We start from the raw sequence: 12,586 nt of genomic DNA, 5'->3' as shown, positions 1-12,586 counted from the left end.
AGTTCTGTTAATGGGAGAAGAACCCCACGTTCACATCAGGTAAGTTACATATCAGACTCACCAAAACTAAACGTCCTGATTGAGTAGAGGAAGTTAAAACCTATATGCAAAAACAAGTTTTCAGCATTCTCTTAACTCAACATGCCAACAGAAGTATGAAGATATGTATACAAACAGGAAAAACTAAACTACAGCTTTATAGACCTGTTGTAAAGACTCAGATCCCCAAAAAGGTAAACAAGATGAGTCAGGTAGCTTTAACAGTGTCCTGACAAAAGAGTGTACAAAAAAATAAAAATAAAAAAATTAAAATCTGTATACATACACAAAAGTCTCTGATCATATAAGCGTAAGTTTAGTTTGTGCAGTGAAAGCTTAGACATTCACTAAATCAGCTCCTGAATAACCACGTAAGGTAGACTAGAAATCTTTTGAGTCTAACAGAAAGGACAGAATGAGATCAGTGGCTGGAAACTGAAAGATAAAACTGCAACTAAAAGAAAAACCCCAAGCCGCAGCATACAAGGGGATATAAAACCCAGATCAGCAATTTAACAGATGTTGTAGAGTTCTCCCACACATTAATGGATTAGATAATAAAAAAACAGTGGATTAAGTTCTACTATGCCAGGTGAATTTAAGTATTGTTTCTGCATTTAAAAACGCAGAACAAAAAAAAAAAATTGATTTAATAAGCACTTCTGCACTTGGTGGACATCTCTGGTGGCCAAAAGTATACAAAATTTTTTTATAAACCTTCTGCGGTTTTGTCCTCATAAGACAAGAAGTAGCTTGTAAAGAGAACACTGTAACACATTGCATCTAAAAAAAAAAAAAAAAACACAAAAAAACCACCAAGAACTCGTTGACATGAAAAACACTTACCAAGACATATTTTTCTAAAATACTACTTCAAAAGACAGAGCAATAGAGACTTAACATAGTAAAAGATTCAACCAGGCAACCAAACTCCAGCGCATACCAGTTTAAGCGTCAGGGCTAAATTCAACAGTCTACGCAAGCCTGAACGTTAAATTGGGAATTCAACAGATGGCTCAGCAGCCACAGCACTAGTCTTCTTGGAACGTCTGCCATTTAACTGGGTACCTTCAACAATTCCTACCTCACCGAATACCTGTAAGATGAGAACTTCAGAGAACATTAAATACACAGACAGTATTTTAAAAGCCTACATTACAAAGATGCAAGCTCATTATAACAGCAAACAGTAGAATTTCAGTAAGCACCATTCATCATCCTTCCTTAAAATAGGCTAAAGACTTTTCTAACTACACCTACAAAATACAGCTGTATTTTGTATCTGGTCTTTTATCTCTCAAACAAAACAAAACTCCCCACGCCACAACCACTGCACTGGCTCACAGTGAATGCCAAGCCAGCTCAGTGCCTCGTTTCTAAGAAATACAGCACATACGTGAAAAAGTGCAAGAGGAGGGTATGTACGGTGCAATCATCTCAAAGGTGTATTTTTGCTTTAGTGTGATTTAACAACCCCACAAGCAAGAGAAAAATGCATCCAAAATACCATATTTAAAGCCATCAATATATCTACCCCCTCCATGGACGTTCCCATTTTGAGCATATTTCTACTTCTGGCCTCAATTTTTAGCTCTCTTCAGTGCAAGTTAACAAATTCCAATGTGCAGTACACAAAACAGTTAAAACTAATGAGGGTGCTGATACTAAAGCTAAACACCTCCATTTCCTCTCCCCCCCCTTCTTTTTTCTTTTAAATGAGGGCACCAAATAGTTTCTTTTCTAAACAGCAGCATGGACCTTTTCAGCTTTCCCCCAAAAATGCTTAATATGTGTACACTACAGTCTCTCACAATGTCAATCTTGAACCAGTTTTTAAATATAGATCCTAAAAGTCAAGCAACATGTATCCATAAAACACCACCTACAACACTGTAAATACGTTATTTGTATTGCATCTTGTTGTTATGATTATCTGCCTACATGCAATCAGGGAAATTTCTAATTATCCCTGGTTTTTCACCTATAAAGCTGCCACCCTATCAATAAAGTTTCATAGGACAGCTGGTCAGGTGACCAATAACACAACCCTTCCTATTTGGGACAGGATTTTTGATCAGAATTTGATTAATTTGGAATATATTTATAAGCAGTTCTACTCTGGAAGAACTCTCTCTTTCTCTCTCTCTCTCTTAGATAATGCAAACTATGTTCTACTACCACCTCAGTTCACTGATTATCTTCTTAAGCTACCAACACATCCATTACATAAATATCCTATTTAAGAACAAATGCTCCATTCATTTATTTTCCTTTTTGGAATGATGGAGGTAACACCATTTACTCTGCATTCAAACTTTATTGGGTCTGCTCACGCCTGTGACATCAAGGTACGTTAGGTTTCTCCCAAAGCAAGACAAGATGTTCACTCCCAAGAACTTACAAACAAGTGAGACTTGTGACAGTGAGAGAGAGCATCAACACTCTAGGAAGGTTAAAGGAAGATCATATGACTTAAGACAAGTGAATAGCAAGATTTAACTTAGTAAAACAAATTCTGACAGCTAAGTTGACACATAAAGCAAACAGTTAAAACGGTCTGTTAAACTTTAACAGCCAGCTGTTTCATCCATCTATTTGGGTACACTGGGTTTCTTAAACACTGGATTCGTATGTACCTCGTTTTAACTGACTAGGACATGAAGTCAGCGACTCCAATATATTTGGTTGCACTACTAGGATTTGTTAATGTATCTACAATCAATATAATCTAAGTAGGGATGACAAGAAGAAAAACAAGCCCAGCATTTTACTGTGTGCCTCTTAGACATCTCTTGCATTTGAAAATACGATAGCTAAGGTTGTGGGACACATTACAGCACTTGAAAAAAATAGTTAAAAAAAAAATCAGAGATCCTCAGGAAAAAAAGGGAAAAAAAAAAGTTGTGTCACTACACTGCCTATTAAAAATAGGACAACCCTTCTCATAGAAACTCCATCCTTAGTTCAGGTTAACTATAGTCACTCCAGCACCATGCTAGAACTCATGTTCTATTGACTTCACCTCCCAAAGATTTCAGAGTGCTTTAGACAGATTCCGCAAGCACCACAAAATGTCCTGCTTCCAGCTGCTACTACTTCATCTTGAAAACTAAATTAATTCCTCAGGCAGCCCTACACTTAAACAAACATTGCCACTCATATGCCCTTTGCTGTTCGCAGGTACTCTGGGGACTACTTGGCACCTACCAGAATTCCTGTCTACTCTATTTTTTCCTGTTTAAAATACTTGTGACACTACCATGACAGCTTGCTCTGTTCAGAGAGTAGGAATTTTGAAGAGTGATGGCATGCTCTTGAACGATCATAAGATTTCACATCACCATTTCTTTACACCTCAGCAAGATCCTGTGCAATGAGGAACAACATCAAAATGGGGAGAGGGGAAGGGGTTGCTGCTAATTATTAAGGAAAATTAGTTTTCAGGCTGTATGTGAGGCCATCTAATACAAAATGCAGAGCTACACAAACATGTTGAGCTACCAAAGGCGGCATAGTATTGAAATGAGGCTGTGGTGCTATTTCAACTGCTTTTAACAAACACAGTGTACTACACCACACCAAGCAGACATGACTTTACTGTTAGTCATTCATAGCAAGAAGAAATGGGAACATCAACATTATGTCTAATACAGTCCATCAAATCAGTCCATCAGAAAATCCTCAAACACACTCCAAGACAGAGATTGATATTTTGTCTGCTGGGTCTGACATCCTCCTTCCTCTCCCTCCCCACTGCCCCAGAAAAAGCTGGCAAAAAGAGTGGCTCCTGAGTGACAGAGTAATTATTTCCCATGCTGAATAAACATGCTGAGACTCCTCAGTCATGTCACCGCATCTGTCCTAACTTGTTCAGATTAAGCTTTTTCTTCCTCTCTACCTCCAACCTAATTAAGTCAGAGCAAAACTGGATTACGTTTGAAAATGAATTCTAAGATGGCTACAGCTCAAGTTTTGCTCCTGGAAGCAGATCTTCGCTTTACTGGTCCACTGCTGCTCACCAAGGCTTACAAATCTGCTTAAGCTCGATTATCCCATTGGGATCTTTTAGAGATCCCAGTCGCTACCATTTCATGCAGGATCAGGAATTCACCCAAGGAAAGCCTGTTTAAATGAATCCTTAAGCCTAACCCAGGCCCTGCAAACATGCTCTGCTGCAAAATACTACCCCGGGCTCCCAGATATCTCACAATCTAGCTATTCTCTTCCTGTATTTTACTTCCCTATATAAGACAACGCCAAAACGTTATATGTTTGTTAACGGTATTATCTTAATGTTTTCAAGTTTAAACATTTGACTTAAGTTTTAGTAAATAAAAAGAATCCTTAGTCACCTACAACAACCAAATATATGCCACATTATAGATTTTACTACTTTTCTCTCCATGAGTCTCTTCATTACTGATTTTCTACTCCATTTCACAAACTACTAAATTGGTGTAATACAACAATACTCCTTAAGCAAACATACCGAAAACATTTTAGGTTATACTTCAAAATTTCACTATGCATTTGCTATCTTTTTCCCAGATCACATCTACCTTCTCTTCTCTGCCTTTCCACAATGCCTGTCAGACCGAGAAACCTTCCCACTCTCAAAAGCACCTGTCTTTCAGGTATGTGGAAGATGCGGTATATATCCATCACTTTTCTCATTACACAGGCGGGCTTTTTCAGATCAGTTGTTGCAGAGAAGCTACACTAGATGGTAGCTTTCCCCTATACAAGCCTGTCTTCCTCTCCAACTCCGAAACTAAAGACTGCCCTTCCCACAGGTGGAGGGCACTTACTAAGTACTGGCATGCTGCTCTAAAAAGGTCTTCAACATAGACACTGCAGTTCACAGCTGAAGTGATTTCTAAATATTACAGCACAGTAATCCCTTAGCTACCACATTCTGATGTCCGTATCGTTACAAATCAAGGGCATAAAAAAGCCTACAGTTAACTGAAAATAGCATTCCATTCATATACCAGTTGCCGGCAAATATAGCAAAGCCTCCAACATTACCTAACAAAGGGCAGATTTTTCTGTGCTCATGATATCCAGCTACACTTATGAGACTAAAATACTGTCAATAGCTGTTAAATTATAGTTCGTGATGCAAAAATAATCACGACCTACCACATTTTTGCACAACTGAATCATCTCTTGAGCCAAGTCATACTCCACCCAAATCTTCTGCAATTTTTCCAAGGAACACGGAACAGTGAGACATCCTTCTGTGACCACTTCTATAGCTTGTGAGAGGTCCTCCCCAAAACGAGTATTCTTATTTGTGCGCCTAAATTGTAAGGAGGAAACAATATCTTACCTGCAAAATATTTTTTTCCAGAACAAGCATTTTAAAAGTCAACGCTATTCAGACCTATTGTACATATCTATTTTAAGATACTACTTTTTGAAAGAAACTAGGCTATTAACATGGCAGGTGCTAGCAGCAATCTACCTCCTTCAGTTCTCTTAAATCCCTTTCTGAGGGGAAAGAAGGAAGCAACAAGAATACATTCGTAACAGCTCAGTATTGATGAGGCTGTATAAGCATGTTGTCTCTCTTGCTCTTACTTTTCCTATTGTCTCATTTCCTCCTATGTTCTGGGGGTTTTGATTGTTTGGGGGTTTTGTTTTGTTCTCCTGCAGATGTATATACCTTAATACAATCATCTTTTGGAAAAGCGCTCATCTCTACCAGAAAAAAGATATTTCCTCTTAAAGGAGTCGATAATCATTTCTACGCCAAGTCTTCCCCCCACTGCAATTTTGCCCCTTCTCTTAAAACTGAAGGGTAGTTTGGACTAGGAAATGAGATATGCCTTTCTCAGCAATCTAGGTACCAAAGGGACTCTAACTGCCCAGCTACTTTTAAAAACTAGCTGCATTTAATTAATAAGCATCTTCCTTGAGGCTGGAACTGAAAGCTCTTCTCACAACAGCTGCGGGAAAGAAGCAGGAGTCATCTCACGAACATTCAGAAGCAGGCAATGCAAATGCCAATGTCACAGAAAAATCAGGTTTCAGCCATGGTATTGGGAAACAGTCCCAAACTCTGTATACATTTTGAAAAAAGAAAGCAGCAGAAAAAAAATAATGTTGCATTTTTTCTTGAAAAACTAACTGGGAAACAAAAAGCATGCAACGGTTTCAAGAGAGAAATAGGCCAATGACATATAGTTCTATTTTAGAAACAAATAGAAAAAAAATACATACCTAATTTCTTTCAGTACCTTCACATTAGCAGCCAAACTTCTCAATTTTGTTCCCATATATTTACTCAGGGTTTCCTCAAAACGTTCAGCAGTTTCCCTGGATGCTTCCTTCTCTTCCTGAATTGTTTTTTCAATTTTAGAGGAAGTTTCAGTAAAGAAATATATTAAGAGGGATCATTGGGCAGCCAGGGTCACTAACATACAGATCATAAGTTAGACTTTTAAAAACTAGAGATAGAAAAGAGCATCTTTGAGTCACCAACAAAATGACTAGAAATAGAGATAAAACAATGAGAATTTTTTTAAACAGCTTTTTAAAGGTTAATGGTTCATTTCTTTCTTCTCACTTCAGTAGCAATATGTTCAGACGAGTATCACTTTTGTATTTTGTCCATTACACCACTAATGGCTCACAAGTTTTCAGAAGTTTTTTTTTTTCCCCCCCTCTTCCCTTCCTCACTGAGGAACTCCTACTTGTTAATACAGGTAAATGAAGTCCCAGGATCTCAACCTCCTTGCTCTCATAACTGCTACATCTCAGAGTGCTGTAGCACGAACTCTCGCTGTGTTAACAACCAGCCTTATCTTCTCACAAAGAATTTAAGGCAGTAAAAAAAAAAAAAAAAAAAAAAAAAAACACCACCAAGCAAACAAGTAAAACACCCACTCATTAGGCTGTATTCCTCCAGGTACAACTTAAAGTTAAAAGCACTTGTTCACACACCACTGAAGTGCTTTCACAAACTCCATTTTAGGGGATGGAAAAAAAAATAGTAATAACAATAATCATCCTTAGGTTTTATTGGCCTTCCAGACTTATCACCTCAAAAAAAAAAAACCCACCACCAAAACATACCCACACATAGAAGGATTTAAACTTTTTTTTTTTTTTTAATGGTTTTGCACCCAAAGTCTCATGACTGCAGGTCCTCTTTTTCTTCCCTCCTCCTTTTAGAATTACTCCTCAGATTAAAAAAAGTACCTAACCCTTCTGAAACACATCATCACTCCTCGCTAAAAAATTAAAATTAAAATAAGAGGAAAAAAAACACACACACACACTTCACCCTATGCGCAATCATGGGAGGAAAAAAACTTTCATACTTAAAATAATATTCACAACCTTTTCTTCTAAAACAGTTTACTTGCAGTCAACACGAAGAAATATCATTAACCATTTTAGGAAACAGTCAAAAAACAAAAACAAAACACACTAGTACACACACACACCCCGACTCAGAATACAGACAAGAAATGCTTCTAAGAATTCCTTGCATTCAAGTAACTCTTCATAGCTCCAGACATGTGTTTTGTTGCTTTTTACTTTAGCTTGCAGAGAATTGCACAAACATGGCATCTTTAGCTGATGAAGAAGCTGTGCAATGACAGGTTAGTATACGCAGAAACACAGCTGTTTTAAGTAGAGGCAACTGAGTAGCCAAGCTGGTTATGAATAGTTTTATTCCAATAAGAAAGAAAAAAAGCTCTGTGCAAGTTCAGTTTTTGGGGTGTCAAACCAATTTACACAATGGTAGGTGTTCCTTTCTTAACAGCAGAGACAGAGATGCAAGAGTTTGCACAAGTCTTATTCTCAAATCAATACAAACAAAACACCCTTGCACACCACAATCTCTTACTGTCATTTATTAGCCTTAAAACTGTACAAGACATTTTTAAGCCTATTTACTAAGTATTGTGCTTCTCTGCTAGTGTTAAAAGCTGCCACTGTAAAGAATAATATGCATCTGATATCTGCATCTTTTTTATTAAGCAAGAATTAATAAACTAATCATTTTCATCCAGTTCTACAATTCAACAGCCGCTATGACTCAGTGATGCTTAATAGTTTTCAGCCCAAGAGACTGAAAGTTGTTTTAACCTCTAAGGTAGAAAAAGAGATGAAGGAATACATCCTTATACACAAAGCACATTTTTAAATCACACAGCACAAAACTGAGTTCGCACTGAACAGCTAGTTCCAAACAAGCAACTGCATCAGTAGGGTGGCGACAAGCCAGTGAATGCACCCAGGGGAGCTGGGGCCCAACTTGGACTGTAACGCAAAATGTGGTCACAAACCACCTCCCTGCACTAAGGAAAGTCAAAACATTCACTCCGCTGGTTCAGTCCTGCCATATTCCAAACGGGACAACAGTGTACGGCCTTGAACTGCAGTACGATGAAACTACAGGACAGAAGCATTTTGAAATGGTTTTCCCCTCCCCACCCTTTTATTTTGCACACACATTTCCATATACCTGAAGTTCACGCTTCAGCTGCTCAACCTTCAGCTCTAGTTCCTTCTGCCTCTGTAGGAGATTTTCATTCTCCTTTCTGAGAACTTCTTTCTCCACTTTAAGCTTTTCATTCTCTTCAATCAGCTTCTGATCTTTTCTTATTTTTTCCAAACTGCTGTCCGACACTGAGCCAGAAGCTAGCATTTTTTCCCTTTTAAAAGAGAATTAAGAGGAACTAAAAAAAAAAATACAATCTTTCATTCTATAGTAATTTGAACTATTACAGAACCCCATATCAAAATTGCTATATGAACATCTACACAATCACATTTTACTCCTTCCAAATTTGTATCCCTGTCCACTCCATACAACTGAAGCTGTGGAATACATAGAGTATCACAAAAACTGATACACAACACTGGGGATGAAGAAAAAAATGTTCAAAAAAAGAGAGAAAGATTTCATTTGAAGTCAATCCTTTACATACTTTCACATTCATTTTAAACAAAATTTATTTTCTATCCAAAAAACATCTCACTATACCACACTGCAGCCCAAGGGCAGAAGGAAAAAAAAAGTTATCAAGGTTCACTGTAACTCAAAATTTTCTATCTAAGAAATAGGCCAGAGCACTACTTTAAAGCTGGGGTTTGGGATCTACAAAATAAAAGGTTTTTTTTTTTTTTTTTAAATAAACAGACACAGCAGTTTGTCACAGCATACTATTCAATGCTTCACTAGACCCCACACCAACTTCACCCTCTCATGCACGGCTTCAGGTATACCATTGCTTCTTTGCGTCCCCATTTCCTTCACGGACATGCCTTCCTAAGAAGTGCTGCAATGTGTAAAAAGTTAAAGGACACTAGAAGTCTCAGATGGAACAGCAGATCTGCTGGCTGCCAGCCACACAGGCCAGTCTTGGATATCTTGGTGTATAACGCAATTGCAACACAGAGCAAAACAAAGAAAAAAGATTTTCTTCTTTAAATCAGATTCAGAGCATCTCCAGAATTCAGAAAAGAGGCCAGATTCAAAAATAATTCAGCATGACACATTTTACTATAAATTTTTACTACAAACTTTTTTTTTTAAGCATCTCATTTTGTGTTAGCTACTTGTTAAGAGCATAGACTTGCCTAACTGATCTAATTGCAACACAAATCTGAAAGCCATTCTAGTATGTGGAAAGGTATGCACTCATGTTTCATTAAAACGTTCAAGTTATGGAACATTGGCAAATTCTAAACCAGTGGTTTGGGTTTTTTTTTTTTTTTTTTTTTTTGGAATATTATTTCTTATACCATCTCAACTCTCTGAATGCCAAGCACCATCTTTCCCACCCACAACATTTTTCTCAGCAGCCTGTTGCCATGACAATCCTAGCAACCATAGGAAAAGTCTTTTTAAAGATTTCTGACAACTGTAACTGCCAACTTACCACCGCCTATTTTCAGTGTAATTATAAGTGGAAGAGACAACATTATGCTCTAAAGCTTACTTCCAACTGTGACTGCTGACTTTATTTCTTATAAGCACATACTGTTACACTCCTACACAAATAAATAACCAAAATATGTTTGTCCTGCCAGGTAAGTGTGCTTTTATGTTCCACGTTTGTGTCCAGTAAGGTTTTTAATACAGGTAAATAAACAGAGGCTAGCTGTATAGAGTCTCAAGAACGTGCTTATTACACAGAGGTTTAAACAACCACTGCTGTCTATCACCAAAAAAAAAAAAAAATCTTTTCACAGGCCTGATGTCCTGCAACCTTCACCTCCAACTATGCTTTTAGGCAGATGAGAAGATGCAGTAGAGTCGTTACTCCTTCCTTCTTTCTCAAAATCTGTTAAGATATGTAAGAGTATGTCTCTAGAAAACAATGAGGAAGGGCAGACTACCTAAAGAGCAACAAAACTAATGAACTGGTTTTCTACAGATTGATGTCCTAATTCCCATCACCGCACACACGTGCTTTGCTTCCACTGAGTACCACTACTATGTGATACTAGAATGAGAGAAATTCAGCTTTGTATTTCAGATGTTCACTTCCCCCTCCATCTCCTCAGAAGCACAAACTCCAGTTGATCAGCTGACACTAACCAGCCCACACACACACACACACACACACACACAGACTTATCCATGATATCCCATTGCCTTACTTGGTGACAAACATACGGCTTCCAGTAAAATTCTCATTCCTTGCACTGGCAACTATGTGCTCAAAGCGCCCTCTTGGTCTGCTGAGGGGATGATCAGATCTGTTTATCCACAGAGGAACTGGAACTTTTATATTCCAGGGATGGTTTTGCATGAGATCTGCTTTCTTCTCTTCTCCACTTTTAGCGTTTACTGGAGATCTGCATCTTTCAGCAAACCCTGTCTTAGCTACCTCTTCTCCAATATCTGTTTTTTCATATTCCGCTTGGACAATGATGGTACCATCCTCACGCTTAGCTTTGTGTCGTATTTTTATTTCTTTTTCAAAAACCAGGCTCCCCAAGAACTTCTTCCCCTGTAAAATAAAACACACTTAAGTTGTGCATCAGCCACTGTGAATAGCTGAAATCAACCACCTTTCTCCTCCCCAGGGAGGAGAGGAAGGAAGGGAGGAGGGGGGAATCCAAAGAGCTGCACAGCTAAAGCTTCTTACATTTACTGTTTATTCTGAACCAATGCTGTATCTGTACAGCTACAGCTGTACCTGATCTAATCCCTGTCAATGCTAGACTGGACATCAGCACCAGTAGTTCTCCCTCACTGTTCAATGTTCCAGAGCTCAGTATCACCAACAGGCGAAAGCTCAAAATCCTACCAATCCTCAGTGGAAGTTGGCAATCTGGTTATCTTAAGTCTTTTTGAGGATCTAGAGCAATTATTTAACAGTACTAATTAAAGGCTCTTAATGTATTACACAAAATAGCATGAAAATTTTATCAGGCTCCAATGTTAAGCAAGAAATTTTAAGTGAAAGATCAAGATGGATGCGGTGTTCATTTCATTATATATCTTCAACTGAAATAAAGCTGAAATAGCCCAAAGCTAATTTAAAATTGTTAAGTAGTGGAAAAAGAACACAAACACAAAGGAACTATCATGTACATTTATCATGTCCGAACTGAAACCACTCATTCAGAAATTAGGGAAGCATCAGAATTGAAGCTGTCAGTTTCATTAGTAACATCAATGAAAGAGAGACTTCAAAGACTGAGGAACACACTCCAGATCTTCAAAAAAACACCTTGGAGAAAGCAGCTTTTACTAACAGTTTTTTCTCCCCCTTTTCACTCAACTATTTCTGAAAACACGTCGATTTTGCTGAAAACTAAGAATGGGGGTGGGGAGAGGAGGACAGGGCAGGAAACGGGTACAGTTTTAGACAACGTAGAGCAAGCAAATAAAAATTTCACCTGAAGCAATAAGTACTAGCAAAAAAAAAAAAAAAAAGCCCCACACACCCCCTGAAAACAGATTTTCACCTAACTAATTGCATTAAGCAATGTTAACAGAACCATAAGAAAGAGACCATGCAAAAGGGGTATACGTCTTAGGTTCTCTTTGAACAGCACAGGGATCCAAAGGGGAAGTATGACTGCCCCTTCCTACCACAGCTGCCTCCTCTGGCGGCTGCTGATCCCAAGCGACCAGCTGGTGAGGCAGGCGCCTCACCAGTAATAGGTCAGAGGAAGCAAGCACTAAAGACCGTAAAGTGAGCGGTGTCCAGGAAAAGATGACCACTAGTGAAAGGGGACCAAAAGGGCACCCTGGTCACCAATGCCACTCAGAAAGGCTCTGAGTTTTTATCAATCACATTGGTATCAACTCTTGAGCCTTTTACATTTGCTACAGACAGGGGCTGAAAACGTTGCTACCGTTCTTTCTACTCACCCAAAATTTTGCATGGTATCTAAGCACACAGCCTATGAGAAGCTCACACTTGTAAGCGTATTTACCGTAACGTCCGTGACCTAAGAAGGTATTTTTCCCCCTCGAGGGGGATAAAGAGAGATACAGTGTCAGAAAGAACTAAAGTCAGAAATAAACCTGAGGCTCCAAAGACTCTAAGAATGTACTCTAAAATCA

General features: G+C 38.4%; 1 protein-coding gene across 3 annotated transcripts in view; it reads right to left on the bottom strand.

The window, feature by feature from the left end:
- Positions 1-12,586, bottom strand: part of STK31 (serine/threonine kinase 31) — a 48,400-nt gene that overhangs the window by 30,505 nt on the left and 5,309 nt on the right. For all 3 annotated transcript variants that reach the window (XM_068935116.1, XM_068935119.1, XM_068935117.1), the window contains exons 7-10: positions 10,666-11,018; positions 8,522-8,711; positions 6,265-6,380; positions 5,182-5,341 (exon numbers count right to left, since the gene is read on the bottom strand). In XM_068935116.1, coding sequence (XP_068791217.1) covers positions 5,182-5,341; positions 6,265-6,380; positions 8,522-8,711; positions 10,666-11,018 — 819 coding nt within the window. The remainder of the gene's footprint in view (positions 1-5,181; positions 5,342-6,264; positions 6,381-8,521; positions 8,712-10,665; positions 11,019-12,586) is intronic.

Source organism: Struthio camelus, chromosome 2, assembly GCF_040807025.1.
Source record: "Struthio camelus isolate bStrCam1 chromosome 2, bStrCam1.hap1, whole genome shotgun sequence".
In the NCBI taxonomy this organism is placed as follows: Eukaryota; Metazoa; Chordata; class Aves; order Struthioniformes; family Struthionidae; genus Struthio; species Struthio camelus.
The sequence above is the reverse complement of the archived record's forward strand: the minus strand, read 5'-3'. Positions and strand labels throughout refer to the sequence as shown.